Source organism: Saccopteryx bilineata, chromosome 3 (assembly GCF_036850765.1).
Source record: "Saccopteryx bilineata isolate mSacBil1 chromosome 3, mSacBil1_pri_phased_curated, whole genome shotgun sequence".
Classification (NCBI taxonomy): Eukaryota; Metazoa; Chordata; class Mammalia; order Chiroptera; family Emballonuridae; genus Saccopteryx; species Saccopteryx bilineata.
This window is the reverse complement of record NC_089492.1, coordinates 110,917,716-110,940,652: the sequence shown is the minus strand read 5'-3', so window position 1 is coordinate 110,940,652 and position 22,937 is coordinate 110,917,716. Positions and strand designations below refer to the sequence as shown.

The 22,937-nt window shown below is 44.0% G+C and overlaps 1 protein-coding gene across 3 annotated transcripts in view; it reads right to left on the bottom strand.

Moving 5' to 3' along the window:
• SPTBN1 (spectrin beta, non-erythrocytic 1) overlaps positions 1-22,937 on the bottom strand; it is a 220,764-nt gene that overhangs the window by 103,012 nt on the left and 94,815 nt on the right. The window contains exon 1 of one of the 3 annotated variants that reach the window (XM_066267136.1): positions 14,191-14,756. The exons of the other annotated variants lie outside the window; for them this stretch is intronic. Within the exon in view, the coding sequence (XP_066123233.1) occupies positions 14,191-14,299 (109 nt within the window). The 5' untranslated portion in view covers positions 14,300-14,756. Of the gene's footprint in view, positions 1-14,190; positions 14,757-22,937 lie in introns of those variants that run through there. 3 annotated transcript variants of the gene reach the window in all.

Below are 22,937 nucleotides of genomic sequence, written 5' to 3'. Positions count from 1 at the left end.
CAGCTCCCAGCCCCAGCCCAGCAGGCCATTGTTCTAGTGCCCTCCCTCAACTCCAGCCCTCTCCCTTCCCCCAAAGCCATCTTAATTTACTACCCCGATAAAGATCACAGTATGTGGTTCTGTAGCCAAGAATTCCTAGCTATAGTCAAGCCCAATGCTGAATGAATATGACTTTTAAAAATTGCTTCCTTGTGTTTCAAGTAAAAAATAACCTCCCATCTCAAAATTGAAATCATATATACTTGCAGAAGAAAAACCAAAGATTTTTTTAAAAGAGGATGGGGGACTGGGAGGCACTGAGGGCTGGGAAGCAGTTTTTGAGCCAAAATTACTTTGGTCACGGATATTCCTTCAGTTTAAAAGGCCAAGCTTGCACATTGATCTGGTATCTAAATTTCTGAGGCCCTGCCTCTATTTGCTCAGAGTATTATTAACTGCTTGGCTTCTAGAAAAGCATTACTCATACTGTGTCACAGTGAGCGAAGGCACACTCATTTTACAGTCACATAGTACAAAACTTTGAGTGGCTACCACACCTAGAAGAATGTATCAGTTTCTTGGGTTACACTTCTACCTCATTTGCAATGTGATTATATTATATTAGCATAACCCTTACACTTTCCCCTGGTCTAACTACTCTTGCCCCATCCCACTCAAAGGAAAAAGAAAAAAAAGAAAAATAGAAGAGACAACCTGATTGATTTCTAAGGAACTGTTTCCTTTTCTTCAAGCACTTCAGTCCTGTGGGCTTCCCTGTCCTCTCCGCCCCACCAAAGCTGTCAGTTCCCCGGCGCCTTTCAGAGTACAGGGACTGTATGAGGGAGGCCCCTAGGGTCCTATCAAAATTTCATTTTATCAAAAAAGTAGAAAAACCCAGATAAGCCCTTCCTGAAGTTACCGTTTAGCCACAAAATCATTAAAGTGTGATTCATTCTTTTATATTTATATATATATATATTTTTTATTATTTTATTTATTTATTTTTTTTTTTGAGAGAGAGAGAGAGAGAAGGATCAACTCGTAGTTGCTTTACTTGTGCATTCATTGCTTCTCGTACGTGCCTTGACTGGGGATTGGACCTCAGGCTCAAGCTGAGCCAGCAGCCCCTTGTTCAAGTCAGCAACCTTGGGGCTCAAATTGGCAACATTTGGGATCATGTCGATGATCCCATGCTCAAGCCAAGAACCCCTCACTCAAGCCGATGAGCCCATGCTGAAGCTGGAGACCTTGGGGTTTCCGACCATAGACCTCAGTGTTCTGGGTCTACACACTGTCCACTGAGTCACCGCCATCAGGTCCACGTGATTCATTCTTTCATTCAACACATTATGTGGCTGATGAGGCCACCTCTTTTCTCAAGGGAAATGAAGCAACAGGGAGGAGGAGCAACTAACTCACTTTAAAACCACTATCTGTGTATTACTGCCTTCATCATTTTAACTCTTTCATTCATTCCTTTATTTAAGAACCATTTATGTGCCAAGCACTTACAAAAGAATACAGGGATGAACAAACAGACATTGTCCTCTGCACACAGTACTAGGGACCTTCATACATAATTAGGGTGAACCATGCCTGGCTTGTCTGGGATTTCAGGGAGATTTTCCAGAACTGGACCATCAGTGCTAACACTGGGAACATCTGACAAACCAGGATTAGATGGCCACCCTAACATATTCCAATGTAAGCTTCACAACCACCCCACGGACTATTTAGTCTTTCCAGTTTTTTGTCCTCAGCAGCTTTTTTTTTTTTTAGCGAGAGAGACAAAGGGACAGATAGGGACAGACAGGCAGAAAGGGAGAGAGATGAGAAGCACCAATTCTTCGTTGTGGTACCTTAGCTGTTCATTGATTGCTTTCTTCTAGGTGCCTTGATTGGGGCGCTCCAGCAGAGCAAGTAACCCCTTGCTCAAGCCAGCAACCCTGGGTTTCAAGCCTTCAACCACGGGGTTATGTCTATGATCCCACACTCAAGCCAGCAACCTGTGTCCTCTGTATCCCAGTCCGATGGTCTATCCACTGTGCCACTGCCTGGTCAGGCCTCAGCATCCTCTTGACCACACCTCGGCCATTTGGTTCTGAGCCTTTTCCTCCCTGGCTGCCCAGGCCACCCCACCCACTCTCCACCACAGACTAGGATTGCATCTTCTTTACAGTTGTTACAGATAATGCATAATCTCCCCCTACCACTGCAAGGCAGATTTTTTTAAATAGCAAATTGTTGAAACCTCTGTAGAAATAAACACCTCCTTCAACAGAAATCAGGGCACCGTTTTCAAGCACCAGAAACCCACTTTACACTACACTTGCATCCACCTCTTTTCTACTTACTATACATTCAGACTAGTAATCTACAGAAACTCATTGGCATTTAATGGCTCAAACAGACTTTCAGACTCCATATAAAGTGTTTTATGCCTTTTTTTTTAGTGAGAGAGACAGAGAGAAAGACAGGCAGGAAGGAAGGGAGAGAGATGAGAAGCATCAAGTCTTTGTTGCAGCACCGTAATAGTTCATTGATTGCTTTCTCATATGTGCCTTGATGGGGGGCAGGGTAGAGCAAGTGACCCCTTGCTCAAGCCAGCGACCGAGGCTCAAACCTGGGTTCTCTGCATCCCAGTCCGATGCTCTATACACTGTACCACCACCTGGTCAGGCTAACAAACACTTTAAAGCAGACTTTTAAAGTTTTTCTTTAAAAAAACAAAAAACCCCACCTAATTCAAAATGTTAAGGACACATTTCAAGAGATAACTACCATTTATTTGGAGGTCAATGTCACCAGAATAATGCCTGTAGTTTGTATAAGGATTTCAGGCAAAACACACCCCCCGACTGACTTCTGCAACTAGTGAGAGCTTACTCCAAAATTGCATCACAATTTTACCCTCAATGGGGGAGTGGAGGGGAATAATAAAATTCACCCAAATAATGACACAGCCTATGTAATTTCCTTGCCACCAGAGAAGAACAGAACCTCTAGACTTTTTGTTTTGCTCACATTCTTCACAAATAGTGTGCCTCAGAGATCCTCAAATTAACTTTCCACTTACATCATTTCAGCATTAAAAAGGGGCTTTAAGGCCAGATCTTTTTCAAGGCCTTTATGAAACCAGATATAGGCTAGCCTGTGTCTCCATGCTACTGTGAATACCGGATTTGCTACTTAAAGGTCCTGTGCCTCCTGAAAACAAGGTTGGGGGAGAGAGAGAGAAAGGCTAAAAGAAAGGCCTTTCAAAAGCAAACACAGTAGAGGCATTCAACAATCTATGGAGGGCAGTTAATATTAGTTTGGCTATAGCAGTTCTAAGTGCTGGATGCTCTGGCTTCAGTAATAACTGCTCCAGATGCTTTTATGAACTTGGAAGAGGCACCACCATTGTGACCTTCAACCTACATCAAAAGGCACAGACTCAAAAGACTGACATCAACCTTGTGTACTTTATAAAGGGGAACATAAAAAGCAGTGTTTCAGTTGGGCGCATTTTAACGCAAATTAAACACTTTTCTAACATGCTAAAGGAAACCACACCCAGAACAGGTTTCAGGGGTGGGTGTGGGGTTGAGACACTCAACACAAGTTCAAAAGACTTGCCCCTCCCAGGCCGTATGCTCTGCCATTTAACCAGGACCAGAAATAAGGATTGTCATTGATTACTGAGGGCCTACTATGTACCAACTACTGTGCCAAACTGTTTCTACGGTGAATCTCACTTATTCTTACAACAATCCTTTCACACAGAATTTGTTATTACCCTTATTCCATAGATGAGAAAACAAGCTCAGATTAGTAAATAAACCGCCTTGATTTGGAAAGCAATTTGGCACAAGGCATAAAAATTACCACATATAAAAAGTTTACGATATAATGTTAAGTAAAACACAGAAACAGGATGGCATGACAAACTAAATTTATACAATGATTATAATACTGTTAAAGTGTATTTGCAAATAGAAAAGAACTATCAGCAAGTTAAAATTTGCTGGGATTGCAGGATCTTACATAAACTATTTCATATTTCTTTCTCTTGATGGTGTCGTAGTATGGTTGTGAAATATTAAATTTATAAAAAGAACTTTGGGAGTACTACTACAAAGGACAGCTAAAAATATAACTTTGTCCATAAATGACCTTCAACCCTTCTTTGAAAGAACATCATCTGAATCACTTCCTGACTACTACTGCTTTCATTACCTGTGTCCCTTCCAGCAGAAGAGTTCTGGAGTGGTGCCAGTCAAGAACAGAAGTCACTTATCTCTTCCACCTCTTTTCTTTCTTCTTCTAAGGGGCAAAAACTCCTAGCCATCAAGTTTCAGCAGGTGCTTTGCATCCCCTTCCTAATCAATATCCAGTCATTTTAAACCCTGATCTGCAGATTCACAGCAAATGAGCACTTATATTAAATAACAGATATTTAATGTATTTCGAATCAATCTTTGCCTGACCTGTGGTGGCGCAGTGGATAAAGTGTTGACCTGGAATGCTGAGGTTGCCAGTTTGAAACCTGGGCTTGCCTGGTCAAGGCACATATGGGAGTTGATGCTTCTCGTTTCTACTCTTCTCTCCCTCTCTCTCCCCTTTCTAAAATGAATAAATAAAATCTTAAAAATAAAAAGAAGTATCCACCTTAAACAAAAATCTGAAAGCACTGCCAGGTAAATCTGATATACGTGAAACTTTATAGTCTAATCAACTGCAAGAGCTGCAATATTCATTTAATATAGCATCATTTTACTAAGATGGCATAGGAAAAGAGGAAGGTAGTTTTGCTTTAAAAAAAAATAGTTTGGCCCTGGCCAGTTGGCTCAGCAGTAGAGCGTCAGTCTGGCATGTGAAAGTCCCGGGTTTGATTTCCAGCCAGGGCACACAGAAGTGCCCATCTGCTTCTCCACCCCTCCCCCTCTCCTTCCTCTCTGTCTCTCTCTTCCCTTCCCGCAGCCAAGGCTCCACTGGAGCAAAGTTGGCCCAGGAGCTGAGGATGGCTCCATGGCCTCCGGTTCAGGCACTAGAATGGCTCCTGTTGCAACAGAGCAATGCCCCAGATGGGTAGAGTATTGCCCTTTAGTGGGCTTGCCAGGTGGATCCCAGTGGGGTGCATGCGAGAGTCTGTCTCTCTTTTCTCCCTGCTTCGCACTTCAGGAAAATACTAAATAAATAAATATAAAAGTTAAAAAAAATTATTTGCCTGACCCTTCAGTGGCACAGTGGGTAGAGCATTGGACTGGGACCTGAAGGACCCAGGTTCAAAACCCCAAGGACGCCGGCTTAAGCACAGGGTCACTGGCTTGAGCAAGGGGTCACTCGCTCTGTTGTAGCACCCCCCAACTCCCGGCCAAGGCACATATGAGAATATAATTAATGAACAACTAAGGAGCTGCAACAAAGAATTGATGCTTCTCATCTCTTTCCCTTCCTGTCTGTCCTTATCTGTCCCTCTCTCTCTGACTCTGTCAAAAAAAAAAGTTAAAAAAAATTGTTTGAAGGTATATAAACTACTTCCCAGGACACCATGGTAAAATTCTGGAAGAATTTAGAGAAAAGTGGCCCAGAGTATTTTTATAATTCTCCATCAATACCAAACTGGTGCTTGACCAGGTGGGTCAGGCAGTGGATAGAGCGTCAACCTGGGACAACAAGGACCCAGGTTCAAAACCCTGAGGTCACTGGCTTGAGCAAGGTGTCAATGGCTCTGCTGGAACCCCCACCTCCATCAAGGCATCTATAAGAAGCAATCAGTGAACAACTAAGAGTGCCACAACTACAACTTGATGCTTCTCATCTCTCTTTCTAAAAACAAAACAGTAAATGTAAATATAAAGACTTGTTTTTTTAAGCTCACAAAGTTCTAGAACTGCAGGATTAGCAAGTAGGAAAATTCCAGCCAAATTCTATGAAGGTTTACAAAGGTAGGAACTAACCAACCATGCTTCCAGGGGTCCCCAAACTTTTTACACAGGGGGCCAGTTCACTGTCCCTCAGACCGTTGGGGGGCCGCCACATACAGTGCTCCTCTCACTGACCACCAGTGAAAGAGGTGCCCCTTTCCGGAAGTGCAGTGGGAGCTGTATAAATGGTTTCAGGTGGCCACATGCGGCCCGCGGGCCATAGTTTGGGGATGCCTGCTTAAAGCCCTGTAATCTCCTGGGGCAGTACACTAAACTTTAACTAACTACTATACATTTAACTACAATATTGTTTTTATAGTTAGTAAAAATGACCCAGTTTATTTGAGAGAGAAAAACCTCCTACAAAACTCCTACTTTTAATGCAGACTTTATATAAAACATATAAACTTAAACCTCAGAAAGGTCACAACCTTTCTGGGACTATTTCCTTCTCTGCACATAGGGACAGAGAGGAGTCAAGTAAAGATTATTTCCTCTTAAAACGGAATGTGCATATAAACCACATAGGGAGCTTGTTAAAACAAAGCTCTGACTTAGTAGGTCCGTGGGTGGGCCTGATACTCTGCATTTCTAACAAACTCCACAAGGTTCTTTCTGTACTTTGTAGTTCAAAATTCAAGGAGGCTAAGTTTCTCACCCCACTGACCCAACAGCCTCTTAACTGGTCTCCCGCCTCCTTTGACCACTACCTTTTAAAACAATAATACTCAAGAGCCAGACCATCCTTTCTTTAAAAAAAAAAAAAAAGTCAGAACAAGGCACACTCCTTCCTATTCAAAATCCTTCAGTAGCTTCGCACTGCCTGACTTATATCCAAATTCCTTAACCTGATTTAGAGGACCATGTGCTCTCTGGCCTTTGTTAATTACCCTTCTAGACCCCCCTCTGATCAGCCCTTGCTTGCTCTGCACTCTTAAAACTCTGACGGCCCTGAACCTGCTCAAATGATTCTACCTGGGTCTCCCACCTCTTGGATCCTCCTACTGAGGTCCCTCACCTGGAACGAGTGGATTTCTCTGCTTGCTTACACTGACTGTCAGCCCAGCCAGCGTCTCCGCGCGGCTGAAACACAGTTCCTAAGCAGAGGACAGCTGCTCATCGAAAAGCAAGTAATCAATAAATATTTGTTAATAAATAAACAATAAATAAAAGTACAAGCCCTCTCTTTTTGAAGTCAGCTTTATTTTACAATTCTTGTGCTAAAGTAGCCTAGATCAGTGACCAATTACTGAGCATTTAAACGGCAAGCCCTTTGCACCCATGAAATGATTTAACAACTAATTGCCAAATTTATATGAAGCCACTCTAGCAAAGGATACTTAAGTTAGAAAAATGCTTACAATGTTCCTTCATTTATTTCCCCCATCATCAGAATTTCATAGCCAGGGCCCAAGGGTTGATAGAAACTTGTCAGGGAAGAGGGAGAAAAGGTACCAAGATCTAAAATTGGCCGAGATCTGCCTGGCTTATTTTGATAATGTGCACAAGTGTAATTCCAGTATGTACAGTATATAAAACATATAAACTTAAACCTCAGAAAGGTCACAACCTTTCTGGGACTATTTCCTTCTCTGCAGATAGGGGCTGTGAAGTTATCGTCAACTGTAAACTTGAAGCTCCATCACGACTCACGTCGTTTTCCAGAGAGAGGGGAACAAACCCTGAAGACCATACTGAAACCGCTGAACAAGACTGGACTTTGAGTTCGCCTGTATGTAGAAGTTTTCTTTAAAAAGAAATGATTATGGAAACAATAACCATACTTTATATTTTTTAACAGTACATTAGGTGTTTCCAAGGAAACTTCATAAACAGTATGGTATTTGCCGTTCAACACAACCCTGGAAGGTAAACCTGACAGGTGTTCAGAAAAAGAAAGTAGCCAAGGTCTTCAGATATCCAAGACAGGGCCACAGCCAAATGTCACCTGCCTCCCTTCCAGGGGCCAAGTTACTAGGATTTCTGTGGTTGTGGTTGAATACAATATTTTTAAATTAAGAATCGGAATGGACATAAACTAGATGCATTACTGAACTGTCCGCAGAATCCACATATACTATTATAATCTTTACTTTTTTTCTAAACGTACATCTCTTAATAGATTGGTCTTCACACCAACTTGGTGAAGGAACTGGGGAAGATACCAGACCCGGTCTGGCAGATGAGGCAGCTGAGGGCTATAGTAGTGTAAGACCTTCTCTGATTCAGCAGGATAGAGCCCACTCTTGACAAGTTAAATGCTTTCTCCACATATCACACAATTTTGTTCTAAAACATACTTTCTCACTAGACTTCGTTCTTTAGTAAGAAATCAGATATAGGCTCCTATTTGAAAGCAATACTGTACCTGCGGTCTGTTCCTCCCCATCTTTCTCTCACCCACTCCCACCCCACAAGTTACAAAGACTGTCAAATGGTCCCATTAGGGAGTGATTCTCCAATTTCAGTATGTGCCAGTGTCACCAGGTAGAGCAGTTGCAACACCTATTGCTGAACCTGCCCCAGAAGTTCTGATTCAGTAGGTCAGAAGGAGGGCCTGAGAATGAATATTTCTACCAAGTCCCCAGGTCAATCCGGTGCCAGTGGTCTAAGGACCTCATTTGGGCAACCACTGCAATAAAGTAGCCCATCACATTAACTTCATTTATGTACTCCTTAAGAAAGACTTGGTGCCTGCTATGTGTAAGAAAGACAGGTTATGTCAGACATTTGTCTCTATGCTCCCAGCCTTCGTGAGAAATGTAAGGAAAACAGAGGCAAATATTCAAACTGTTACCAAAACCAGTTTGTGAAAAATATCACAGAAAGACCACAGTGCTTAAACTGTAAAGGAGGGGAATCCAAGCAGGGATTCTGACCTCCCCTTCCTCTGCCAATACTTAGAATGATGTGGCATCTAAACGAAAGCTCAAAAGAATGATCCTGACACAAGAAACAATTCCCTATGAAAGAAACCAGGAGAGCGCAGTCTGAAAGGCAGGGCAGGTTGAAGAAATCATGAATACTGTCAAGCAGAGTAAAGAGGAGCTGGAGATGGGAACGCTGGCTGGAGTTAAATCCCAGAAGTTTTGGGAGGGAGAAGATCTTGTTCTGAACAGGACCTGGCGCTAGGGAGGCTGGACAGCTGCCTGACGGGGCAGGGGGCCGTAGAAAACCACCGAGGGAGACTAAAACAGAGGAAGAAGTAGTAGGGCTGTGATCAGACCTCTTCCCAGGCCCAACATGTGGGCAGAGAGAATTGGGAACAGTCATCCAGAAAGCTTCTTCAGCAGCCGGGACATTGGGAGTTCCACTATTTCACTACCCTAAGAAAAGTGATAGCTAACACTAAACAAGAAAGACATATACATCCATATGTTTATTGCGGCCTTATTTACAGTAGCTAAGATATGGCAGCAACCTAAGTGTCCATCAGCAGATGAATGGATAAAGAAGTGGTGCATATATACATACAATGGAATATGACTCAGCCATAAAAAAAAGAATGAAATTTTGCCATCTGCAACAACATGGATGGACCTACAGGGTAGTATGTTAAGTGATATAAGACAAATGTCAGATAATTTCACTTATATGTGGAATCTACAAAACAAAATAAATGAATAAGCAGAAGAGAAACAGACTCATAGACTCCCCCCCAAAAAAGAACCCCCCAAAAAACAGACCTATGGCTGCCAAGAGGGGGTTTGAGGGTCTGGGTGAGAAAGGACAAGATGCAAAAGCACAAACTGGTAGTATTGGAGGGAACCAAACCAAAGAGCCAATCTTTTAATGTTTTCATTTAAGCTAAAAATGTTCTTATAAATCATCCCTCCAAAAACAAAAACGGGAATAGCACTTGTCACCAACCCTGTTCACTGTCACAATGGGGAATATTTCAAAGCCATTACTTTATATTTAAGAACTTAAAATTTTCTCCATGACAAGCAGGTGTAAGCCTAGGTTTAAGAAATTGAGCAAGACAGCCTGATCTGTGGTGGCGCAGTGGGTAAAGTGTTGACCTGGAATGCTGAGGTCGCCAGTTCGAAACCCTGGGCTTGCCTGGTCAAGGCACATATGGGAATGGATACTTCCTGCTCCTCCTCCCTTCTCTCTCTCTCTCACATTTCTAAAATGAATAAAGTTTTTAAGAAAAATTTTTAAAAAAAGGTAAAAAGAAAAAAAGTTAAGCAAGACAAATATCTAGCTGGAAAGTTCTTAAAAACTAAAGAATAAATTTTCTTCATGATCTACAGGTATGAAACCAGCAAATCTTTCCCTAACAGTTATGAAGAAAAAAAAAAAAAAAAAAGAAGACATTCAACAAGACAACTCTGAATTGGCATGTAATGAACTTGAGAGTACTAATGCATTCCCATGGCCTAAAACTCTTTAGCACCCCCCGCCCCATGTCCCAATAAAGATAGACGACTCCACAACTCTTTCCGGACAGTGGGATTAATGCATTGATTCAGAACAGCTAAGAGAAAAAAGCACGTTCCCCAGAAATACCAGGTGCTAAATGTCAGGGTCAGGCTGCAAAGAAAGAACAGAAAGTTCATTCTGATGCTTTTCAGCCAGATTTTGTCTTCATTACAACTCCACTGCCAGAGCCAAAAGAATCAGTGCTGGGGAGAGGGGGAAGGTAGGCAGGAGAGAGGGGAAAGGTAGGCAGGAGAGAGGGGAAAGGTAGGCGGGACAGGCAATCAGGCTAGGGTGGGCATTGAACAATGTCACCCGTTTCCTTCGTTGCATAAATGAAATATTAGTATTTACAAGTCTAAGCAAGGAAAGTCACAGAAAACAATGTGCAGCCTGAGCCCGTCAATCCTGTGACTCTGGACAAGTTACTTCTTTCTATCTTCTCATCTTTACAACCTCATAGGTATGTTATGAAGACTAGATTAAGATAGTATAGATAGAATGGGCCCAAAGTAGGTTTATGGTTATGAGAAGGTGAAACACAGTTTTACTCCTATGCTGTTATTTTTGAATTACTGTATTATTTATGAATTATTTGTATCACCTTCCAAGACGAACAACTGTAAACATACTTCTGCCCCACTCTAGATAAAGCTCCTGCTAACATGTCTGATATGGGTATAAGTACTCAATAGGATCTGAAGAGACAAGGAACTTGACAGAATAACCAGAATGTAAGCACAGTCTTAAAAAGTTGCAGGAAGGATTTCTACATGTACAATGGAAGGGTGGGATATTTGAGGCAAAGATAAGACGATGAAAGCAAAACCCAGGGCTGGGTTTTATGAAGAGCGGCAGGCCTGCCTACCTAAAAGATGTGATCAGAATGTAAGAGCTGGTATGTGGGCTGGGACCACTGGGGGAGGGTCCTGAATGTCAAGCTCAGGAGTCTGGAATTCAGTTTGCACAGCAGGCACAAGTACCAGTTCCTGAGGAGAAGAGTAGCAGGAATATTTTCCTACAAGGAGTTAAACTGGCTGATGTGAAACTGGAGAAAAGATAATATGAACCTCCCCGTTACAACAAACACATTTTTCTAAACACGTAAGGTTTTGTTGTGTCTCAGTATTCCTCTCTTATTTAAAAAAGAAAAAACGACTAATCCAACATTATAAGATACACGAACAAACTAAGGAAGGTGGGAATTTTGCAGTTGAAAATTTTGAGAAAGCGAGCAAGCAAATGAACTGGGTGTGTCTGTGAGGTGTCCATGAAGGCCTGGGTGTTTGTGGTTCATGTCTGAAGCCATCAGAGGTAGAAGGTTCTCTCCCTTCTCTTCTGCCAGGAGCAATAGTTGTTATAGACACCACTCTACATCTCAGTCCTTAAAGTCAACGTGGCTTTGTTTTTAATCACATCTATTTACTTACCCCTAAATCTCTAGAAATTATCTTAGCTAAAGAGACCAGACTAATCTTTAAAATTGTATTTCCCTTGCTAGAACATCAAATCTCATCTCATGGTCCCCTCCTGAAATTTTTAGGATCCAGTGTGAAAATATTTGAAACCATGAAAAATGCATAAATATCTCCCACAAAAATCACAGTACTCTCAGACATAGATACTAAATGAGTAAGTTCATATAAGAGGCATTTAAAAAAATTAATACAGATTCAGAGAAGCAATACTGGGACGCAAATGCTAGGAAAGATTATACCTACAAGAGTATAAAAAGGGGCAGCTTTATAGGCATGCACAAGATTAAATCAGCAGATAGAATCTCTATGCTATCAGAGATGTTGACTTGAAAAACTGCAAATACAAACAAAATGTCAAACTAGGAGTGGGAGGTAGAAACGGGAAAAGGGTTTATCAAAAATCCTCCTAAAATGGTTTAAAATGCCATCAGTCCCATGTGTTACTAAGGACGCTCCCAAAAGTTTTGTAATTCTCCTGGGATTCACCATTTCTCAGTTCCTCAACATGGGCGGTTTTCTGTTATAGAAATACCAACACTAAACTTGTGCAACTCCTAAACCACAGTATTTAGAAATAAAAAAGTTAAATGGAGCTAAATTAGGGGACAAAGGAAACACACACACACAAAGTCACCACACAAAAAGATAAAACCCACCCCTTTTGAAGAGATCTCCTTGAGACACAGTTGTGAGGTAAAATCTCAGAAGCACATGGTGATTTTTTCATTTAAATTTTACTTTGTCCAGAGAAGACAGTTTTAAGACATTTCCTGTGTGTAAGCTCCACCCTTTTCACTGAGCAGTTTTACAACCATCCTCAAACCTTTCAGAATAACAGCCTTTTGTTAAGGATGGACCTAGAGGTACACTCCTCCCATACCTCCTATTTTCTCCTTGGTTTTCCATTTCTGAGACTATAGTGATAGGTTTTCTGATGGAGAATCCCGCAAGGGTGCTTTCCTTCCTGGAGTGTGACACAGTGAAGTGGGAGCCTGGGCCACACGAAGAGGTGCATTCTGAATTCTCAAAATCGGAAACTGTGTGGGGATTCTAACATAGATCCAGAAGACAAGAAACACACCCCCATTTCTCTGTCTACCACTTGCAAGTTTCCCCCACCACCCTAGCCTGCCAAAAAAGCAAATTCTACCTTCTAAGGACTCAGGAGGAATGAACCAAAGATGCGACCATTCCCTGGAGGGACTGGAGCTTCCCCTTAGCTAACTGCTCAAGGAATGCAGCGCAGCCTACCAAATGTTTAAATTCGTGTCCTGTTCTGTCTCTTGTTTTCCAGAAAAGTGTCATTACTGTCAACTATTTCACAAGACAAATAAACCTGTGAATGAAATATATCCTCCCTCCTTCCCAATGAAAACATTCTGGGCCTGAGCTGCTTCCTTCCTTCCTCCTCCTCACAGGAACCACATTTGTGGCACCAAAAAGAGTTAAAATAAGAAACACACACAGCCTGCGAAGGTTACTTTTTCACAGCACTAGAGCCATTCCTGGCCGATTACTTGACTCCAGGGCCTTTCAACTGGAAGGAGTTCTGTTTCCAGTTATGAACTCTTTCTCATATAGAAGATCTGAGACACTGCTGGTCAGGACTGCTAGCTGGGCAGGGACCACCGAAGGGGCCAACCAAGCCACAGGCTTTAGGCCCATCACCCCACACCCTGCTGCGCACAGGACCGTGCTCTTCATAAAATTACGTGCAGTAAAATATCGCATTCATTCAATTACTTGATATCAACAGTCTTCAAGAAACCAGTAATTGATCCAACTAATCCAACCCATTACACTGAAATGACAATAACGGGTTTTCACTATAAATTACATAGTCCACTAAATTGATGGGAAGGCTCTCCCCCAACACAATACATCAAAAGAGTTAAAATTAAGCTTCGGAATCAAAACTGTAATTTACTCAGGCTTAGGAACAAAAAGACCACTCCCTCCTCCCCTCTGCTATTGTTCTACAGGACTGGGAGTAAAGCAATGCACTTTACACCTTTAGGCTTCCCAGAGGTAAGAGGTGGGGGTGGGGGGGCTGGGGGCTGGGAGCCAGAGGCGACAGGGATCAAACACTTGCATATTAACACTTATCTACTGAAATTTAAGATAAAGAGGACAGAAAATGTGTGTGCAGTGGACTGCAGTACCTGACAACTAAAAGAGCCAAAAGCATACTGTTGAGCCAGGAGAACTCTAAATGATAGCTTTTCTGGAGTAGAGTAAGAAACAGTCTCCTTTAAGTACTGAATGGGGTGCTCGCAGCCAACCAGAGGCTTTGGGCCCAGGCCCTGCAGCCGGTCGCCCGTCTTGATTAGGGTCACGTACCATATGGCACAAATAAAGCCTCAGAACCCCTGGCAGGCCCGGGCTTTGGGAAGAGGGCTTACCTTGTAGCTGCTTGAATCTGCCTTCCAGTTGGTTGTAGTTGTAAGGCACCTGCCCCGTGTACGCCGGCGACAGCGGCCCCGAGATGCTAGACGTCCTCTGCAATTCCATTATGCCCAGCGTATCGCCCTGGCGGGCTGCACGGTGGAAATCCCGCTCAGGCCCCCTCCTACCCCCATCCAACACGGAGCAGCTTCCGCACGGCTTGGCTCCCGGCCCCTGCGAAAAGGGCTGGACCTTAGGCAAGCCCCATTCCGGTCTGAAAGTCCAGCAGGGCGATCTGATAGGAAGCTGGCTGCAGGACAGTCCACCTTAGCCCGGCCAGGAATTACCACTCAGGCACCTAATTCCTTGTTGCTTCCCTTCCTTTTGTGGCCCTTGGCTAGACGTTTGAAATAAATTACCTAGGAGTGACGGAAGAATCGAGCAAGGAACGCGCTAGTCCTTCTTTAAAAAACAATTTTTTTTTTAATACGGCCAATCTTAAGCTTGGCCGGGTCGCCGAGCCAGGGAGCTCGCGGGAGCAGCGCGCACACCTCCTCCCCGCAGCCCTAGGCGGCCGCCGGTTTGTAATTTAATCAGGAGCCACTCGCCGTGCGCTGGGTGGTGATGTCACCTGATTAGCATAACAGCATTGTAGAGGAAACGCAGGCTGTACCACGGGAAGGGGCCCGGGGGAGGCCGGTGGCCGGTAGACCCCCACCCACTAGCCGCCCCTCCGGCCACAGCCGGCGACCCCCGGGCCGGGCCCGGGCCGCGCCTGCCGCGGTGGTACCTTCCTAAAACAAAGCTGCTGAAATTACAATCTTTTGTTGAGGGCGTCACGTAACGGAAAAGTCTCCGGTTACTATCACTTGAAAAGGAGGCGGCTGGGAAGGTTAGGAGCCCCGCAGGTCCCCGGCCGGCTGGAGCGGCTCATCCACTATTCACCGTCTGCGAAGATAACGCGGCCCGCGCACCTGGGCGCACAGGGCGTCCCCACCGCGCGGGCGCCAACCACGCGGCGGCGGAGGCCGGGGCAGGCCGCCGCGGAAAAAGTAAAACAAAGTCACTCTGGATAATGCAGGGCCACAGGGAGGGACGTGTAAGTTCAGACTCATGGAAGACTTTCCTCAGCAGACTTCTGCCTTCACGAGATTCAAGCCAGAGGTTTTCTGGGATCACACGGGCCCTATAATAGTAATTTGCTGCAAGATTTATGGTAGCACCGACTTGACAAGTCATTGTGGGAGAAAGGTACACAGGTAAACAAACACCTCAAGGATCCCTGACCTGGAGGAGTTTATAAACCAATGAGTAGATAAGAGAACAGAAATGAACCTCAACTACTACTTTGATTTGTAAAACAAGGTCTCGAAACTTTCCAGTTCTTCCAATTTTTAAAACTCCTCCCTAGTTGCTTCTTCCACCAAACCAAGCTCAACCAAAAATAAAATCCTCTACATAGAAAATAAACCCTGCGGAGGACCCGGGTTTGATTCCCGGCCAGGGCACACAGGAGAAGCGCCCATTTGCTTCTCCACCCCTCTGCCGCGCCTTCCTCTCTGTCTCTCTCTTCCCCTCCCACAGCCAAGGCTCCATTGGAGCAAAGATGGCCCGGGCGCTGGGCATGGCTCTGTGGCCTCTGCCTCAGGCGCTAGAGTGGCTCTGGTCGCAACATGGCGATGCCCAGGATGGGCAGAGCATCGCCCCCTGGTGGGCAGAGCGTCGCCCCATGGTGGGCGTGCCGGGTGGATCCCGGTCGGGCGCATGCGGGAGTCTGTCTGACTGTCTCTCCCTGTTTCCAGCTTCAGAAAAATGCAATAAATAAATAAATAAATAAATCGACCCTTGTTTATCCCCCACCCCCTTCCTCACTAACTACAGGCAGAGAACTAATCACTAATTTGGTGTTTGCAGCATGGAGCCCTGCAGCTATCTAGACTCAGTGAAGAAGGTAATGTCATTCCTAAGGGATTCCAATCTGCTAAAAAGGTGGTGGTCCTCCACCCCAGGTTTACTTTAGTCCCCAGGGCACTTGTAATTCAAGCAACTGCATCCTGTCCAGGGTTAGAGATAAAACAAACCTAGAGTCCAACTAACTACTAACTAAACTATGAAAAGTCCCCACTGGTTGATCCACACCCAGTATCAACCCAGCTTTGAAAAGCCAGGCCTAGGATTCAAAGATATTTTTCCTCAGCCAAAATGGACAAAATTTTCTAGAGCCCTTTAACCACCAGCGCACCTCGGAAGACAGCAAAATGTGGAGTACTGTAAGAAGCACTTGACTAGGATTCCCAAGACCTCAGTTGCTGAACCTAAACTAGCCAAGCCACTTAATCACCTATGACCTTAGATGAAAACCTGGATTCTTTCTAAACCTCCACTGTCAGGGATAATTAATGCCTACCTCTACAAGATCACTGAGGGGATGATGTGGAAATGCCTCAAAAATGGTCATACTATTCAAAATTAGGAATATATTTTTCAAAATGCACCTCTTCTTGCATCTGCCCCCCCCCCCCATCACATCAAGACTACAGAGTGTAATGGAGGACTTTCTCAGTTAACAGCTTCTTAACAGGCCCTTCTTCACTATTAAATATACTGGTGAAATACTCTGGTTTCTCTTCAGATCGCATAAATCTTTCGCCTTTTAAATATACTGGTGAAGTGATAAGTCTTTAAGTATCCAGCTATAGGCATAGAAAACGAGATTGCAGGTGCTTGACAATTTATAACTCTTTTATGTTTAAACTTTAAGCCACTTAAGTGAATACAGTCTGAGTCACACTACTCTTAAGAGATGCCCTTTCAGCTCCCTCTAGAATGGGGAAGTAGGTGAAACAAGCTTTCTAATTAGCCAGGTTACAACATGATGGAGGTAGAGGTGGTGTAGCCACACTCAATCCTAAAGAGCAGACTTAGAACAAACTGTCAGGTAGTGGATTGGAAAGACAGGTTTTGAGGCTGGGGAAGGGTTTATAACCCTGCAAGAGCTAGAGATGAGAAGTGGGAATCCTCTTGGTGTGATGGCACCAGGGAAGAAGACACAATCCTGATGGTTCATCTGACCACCTCCAACTCAGCAGTGGGGAGGTGATGAAAGGAGGTCAGAGGCACTCACTCTTTATTTCATTCACTATTTACTGGACACCAACTGTGTGCAAGGTACATTACCCAGTGCTTTGGAGGGATTCAAAGATGACTGGGCAAGTTGTTGGCCAAAGGAGATGGGACAAATATGCAAACAGACCAATACCAAGAGAAGATAATAAGGGCTGGGCAGGGGAAGAGTTTAGAGGACAAGAAGGATAAGGCAGGAAGGCTCAGCTCCAGCAGGGATGGCATTTGACCAGACCCAGAAACGCAGCCAGATTAGCAACAGGCTTGGACGAGGGGGAAGGTACCTCTCATTGTGAGGGAAAGCAACACCGGTTCAGGCACCGACTGGACAAGAACACCTCCAGCAAGGGCTACCATTTGTCTGGAACATAAGGGAATGTCAACTATGACAGGCAAGCATGTAACTGAGTCTGTGCTGGGCCCTGGGGATGATTAGTCTGGCAATGGTAAATCAGAATACGTAGAAAGGTAAAAGCCTGAAGGCAGAAAGGTCACTAAGATGGTCACTGCAGTCGTCCAGGTCAAAGGACCAGTCAGGGTGTGGCAATAGAAACAAAAAGGAATGGACTGATGCAAGAGTTCACAGGACTTTGGTAACAGATTGTGTGTGGGAGGTTCAAAGGTAAGGGCTGAAGATGATCCCAACACCATACGGTTACATTTCCAGAAGGAGTCAAGGATATGGAACTAGGATGTAGAAGGAGAGCTCAAGGCTGAAGATACCATCCCTTCCACAGAGGGAGGGTTGTGACTACAGTGGGCTTACATCGAGGAAGAGAGGTGTGAGGCTGAGCAGAGAGCCCTGGGAAAGGCCAGCATCTGTGAGGAAGAAGGAACAGCAATGGAGAGACCAAAGAAGTTACAGAATAAAATCCAAGAGAAGAGGGAACTACTCAGGCAGTTAAGGGATAAATGGCATGACACAATGCAAAAAGAACAAGGAACTACAAGCCAGAGAAAGTGATCCAGTGTGTGAATCAGGAGGTCAATAGGAGATAAAAGCTGAAGCGAGGTTATAGGGAGTTAGAAAAGAACAAGAAGGTAGAGGTGGTGAAGAATTGACTCTCGTGAACAGGACCAGGGGAACAGCTTCTGGGGAAAGGTCCAGGTGAGCATGTCCTCTGTGCACAGGTTTCAGCCCTAAGTTGGCACAAGTAGGAAAAGGCCACTGAAAAACTGACTCAATGGTATGGGTGGACAGTCATCCTTAGGCTTACCAGTACACGTACCTTCAGAGGCAGGAGGAAAAAGATGGAGACTGAGGAGGAAAGAAGGAATTGAAAGGTGCCGGCCCAGCTCTAACTTAATAAAGCAAGAGGCCAGGTATCCTGCCCACAGTTTTACTTATAGTGGTGGAAGAAGAACCCTGAAGACACCTACAGCAGAATCACAGAGTATGTGAATGGGATATTAAGGGGAGTGAGACTGTTTTCAGATGCTCAGTAGTCAACCAAATTTTCTATAGAAGCAGACTCTCCAATTTCAGCCTATCCCCTCAATCTTTTCTAAGCTAAAAAGGTACTGTGCCTCATCCATGCCAGGGATATCAAGACATGGCCAACTCTGATAAGTGGTTATGCCTGCCTTGAAGTTGCATCAAGATTCCAAGGTGTAATGAAAGACAGCCATGACTCACTGGCAAAGTCAGCAATGGCATCATAGCAACTGAAGACTGAGTAACATGTGTACATCATCCATGGGATGCCAGAAAGGTAAAATTAAGTCCCTGTGGTTATGTGTAGACATCACAACTTAGAAGTGCTGTGGTGTGGTGGAAAAGACTCAAGTTCAGAGCCAGGTAATCAGGATTACCCTGACTCCTGAATGCCACCAAGAAGCTAAGTAATTGCACGCATGTCTGACCATCCCTAGGCCTAGCAATCCTTGCCTATAAATCAAACAGATTGGAATCTGTGGTCATAAAAAATTCCTGCTGATTCTATATGTATTTATTAGTGATTCGGGCTCCCCCCTCTTGGAGACTATTGTTGTCGTTCCAATTATCATCCATCTCTACATAAACTGAATGGCCATAATAATAACAATATCACATTATTACAGCACTTTGTATCCTACAGGATGCTCTCACATACATTTTTCTCAAGTGACTAACCCTGTGAGGTAGGTATTTGTGTCCATTTTGCAGACAAGGCACATGGCAACTAAGGGTCAGAGATACAACACCTTGCCCAAGGTCCCACAGTAGTGAGTGGCAGAGCCATACCTGGACCCCACACTGATCAAGTGTAGTGCCATTTCTCCTTTGTATTCAGTGTAATATCAGCTTACTTAATGTTCTCTAACCTTTTCAGAAAACCCATAAAACTTGACAAGTGGTATCAAGATAAACCTAAAACCCAAGCAAGCCTCCACACGAACCTCTACAACACTTAGTTTGGGTCAGGATCAGGCACATTCTCTGCTAGTTCACACAGAAGTTGCTACTTTGTGAGTTCTCAAGTGAATGGATTTTGTTTGGTCTTGGTTGGTTTAGTTTCTTTTCTTTTTTCACACTTGGTGGACCTGTACACTAAGATTCTATACAATTTAGCATGTAACATGTGAATGGGAACACTAAGGGGGTGAGATTAAGTCTCTGTTTGTTCCAAGAAGCTTTATGTAATCTGGGAGGTAAAATAAAGAAAGAAAGAAAAGAAAAGGATGAATGCTTTTCCTGCATTACAGCAAGCTTGACAGCTTAAGCTATGGGTGTTCATTTCCTGAACATATAAACATTAGCAAGAGTGAAAATGTCTGGGAGAGGATGGCCAAAATGCTAAAATGGGATGGGATTTGTAAACATTCAAGAACTTGAAAACCCAACTGAAGAGCTGGGAAAGAAGTGGTGGGAACAGAAAGGGACCAAAACCAACCAACCAACAAACAAACAAAACAATAAGGTTTCACGTTTAAACTGTTTTGCCAAATTCGCTGCTGTTCTCCACTGCTATTTCCAGATCTTAGCACTATACTAGTAGCTACGACTAGTAGTCTTTAAACTCCTCATAGAGGAAATTTCAAAAACTAATCCTTCCTCAGCCATCTCTTCACCTAGGAGGCTACCAGCTGGAGGATGTGGATTTCACATGCTATCCCTTTACTGACCTCAGGCTGGGAACCAGAGGTCACTCCTGCGCACTTTTGGATAAGGACAGTTTGAATGCTCTTTTATTATTTTATTTTATTCATTCATTTTAGAGAGGAGAGAGAGAGAAGGAGGGGGGGAGCAGGAAGCATCAACTCCCATATGTGCCTTGACCAGGTGAGCTCAGAGTTTTGAACCAGAGACCTCAGTGTTTCCAGGTCGACACTTTATCCACTGCGCCACCACAGGTCAGGCTGGATAAGGACAGTTTGGAACGGCAGGACCAGTCCCCCACCTGGGAAGTACTCACAAATCCTAATCCTTTCTCCTTATCTCACCCCATTATGTACTTGGAAAGGGATATTCAAAATCATGTTTTACAAACATAAAAACAGTTAACACCTCAGAGATAGAAGGAACACAACAATCACTATGAACCAAGTCGTGAAAGGGCCTGTGATTTTAAAAGGCCAATGTTTACTTAAGGTGGGGCTATTCCATTTGATATTTCAAAAGTTAGAATAACTAGAAGAAAAAATTTTTTAAAAAGCTAAAGGCATTTCTCTGTCCACAGCAATAGCTATCTCTGATCCTTGGAAGCCAGGGACGGTCTTCTCTCCCCTCCACCCCACTCTCACCAGTTATACACTGAACGTGGAACACCAGGGCAAATCTAATTTCCATTCATATCCTTTTGCTACTTCTCATTCAACCAGTCACAGCAGAACCTCTAAATAGAAAAGGAGAAAAATGGCAAGTTACACTCAGCAACAAATACTCAAGGTCCTGGGGAAAGAAGACTTTTTATGGAGTCTTCTACACCAGGCAAACCTTATCCCTGCATTCTTGTTTGTTATCTACACATGCAAAGATTCCCTGTGTAGGCAAAAGTATGCCCCAGTCCAGAGGCCCCACCTTTGACAAACAGGTGTTGCTTTGCCTGTGAATGTAATACCAGCCAGAGCCAAGGTTGGGCTCCTCCACTACAACAGATAAATGGTTCAAAGGGAAAGAACATCTGAGGAATGCGGCTGGGGCCAGGCCTGCTCTTGCCCAGGATTTCTGGTTCTGCTTCCCACCTCCAACATGGAGGGGAAAGGCCGCACACAGAGGTGTTCAGAGCCATCAGGCCAGAGTGTTACAGGGGAGCAGGTGGAACAGTGAGGACGCTGCTTCCCGGTAACACAACGCAAGGGAAAGAAACAGGAAAAGAGAAAATACAAATCTATTTTTCACATAAAATTGGCCTTTGGACCCTGCCCTGAGGTATTACCACCAATGTTACCTTTTCCAGGAGCTTAACACAGACTGGCTGTAAGGAGAAAAGGAGAAACAGGTTGCACAGTCACCCGGAGAAGGAAGAAGGAAAAAGAAGGGAGTGAGGGGATGCAAATCTCATCATCCAGCCACAGGCCCCACAGTTCCTGGTCTACAGAGGGCAGAAGTCAGCCCACCCAGCATGTGTTCAGCCCCACCAGGGAGCACAAGGCATCCGAGGGACCCACAGGGTTATAACAAGCGAATACCTCTGCAGGCACTTTAACCTAGTTGAGGAATAGCACACACACACAAACACACATGCACGCATGCACATGCACATGCACAAACAAAGAGGTGGTAGCATGTAACAAACGAGGGTTGGGATAGTTTCAGTAATTGCCATCCTGAATGAATTAACAGCAGCATTTCACTACTTGGTCGAGGCAAGAACAGAACAGAGCACGGTTTCTTACACATGAATGTTCTCTGTGGCTATGTCATCTTACCTGCAATTTTAATTTAGCTTCTAACTAAATCCCTGCCAACATGTACCACGCTAACAGGTTATTCTATTTATTAATGGGGAACAGGAGCTATTATTTCTTGCTCTTTAAAAACCAGATCCCAATTGCCCAGTTTCAGTGCCATGAAACAATACATGTGGCCCTGGCATGTTAAAATGTGAAATGTTTTGCCCTGGCTGGATAGCTCAGATAGAGCATTGTCCCAAAGCACAGAGACTGCCGGTTTAATGCCTGGTCAGGGCACACACAGGAATAGCTTAATGTTCCTTTTTTTAACATCTATTTTCCAAGTTTATTGCATCATCTTGACACAAAATCATAACAACAGTATGTGATATGTCTCTATCTTACACAGGAATGTTGTTGATAGCAAATTCTTACATAACATTTAACTTTGGGTGAGGGGTATGCAGCATAATCAAAGGTCAAAATAATCTGGAAACATTGATACGTAAAGACACATGCAGCCCCATGTTTATTGCAGCATTATTCACAGCGGCCAGGACATGGAAACAACCAAAAAGCCCGTCAATAGATGACTGGATAAAGAAGATGTGGCACATATACACTATGTAATACTACTCAGCCATAAGAAATGATGACATCGGAACATTTACAGCAAAATGGTGGGATCTTGATAACATGATACGAAGCGAAATAAGTAGGTGGGACATAAAAGTGAAACTGAGAGACATTGATAAGGGTGTGGTGGTTACGGGGGGGGGGAGGGGGGAATGGGAGAGGGAAAGGGGGAGGGGGAGGGGCACAGAGA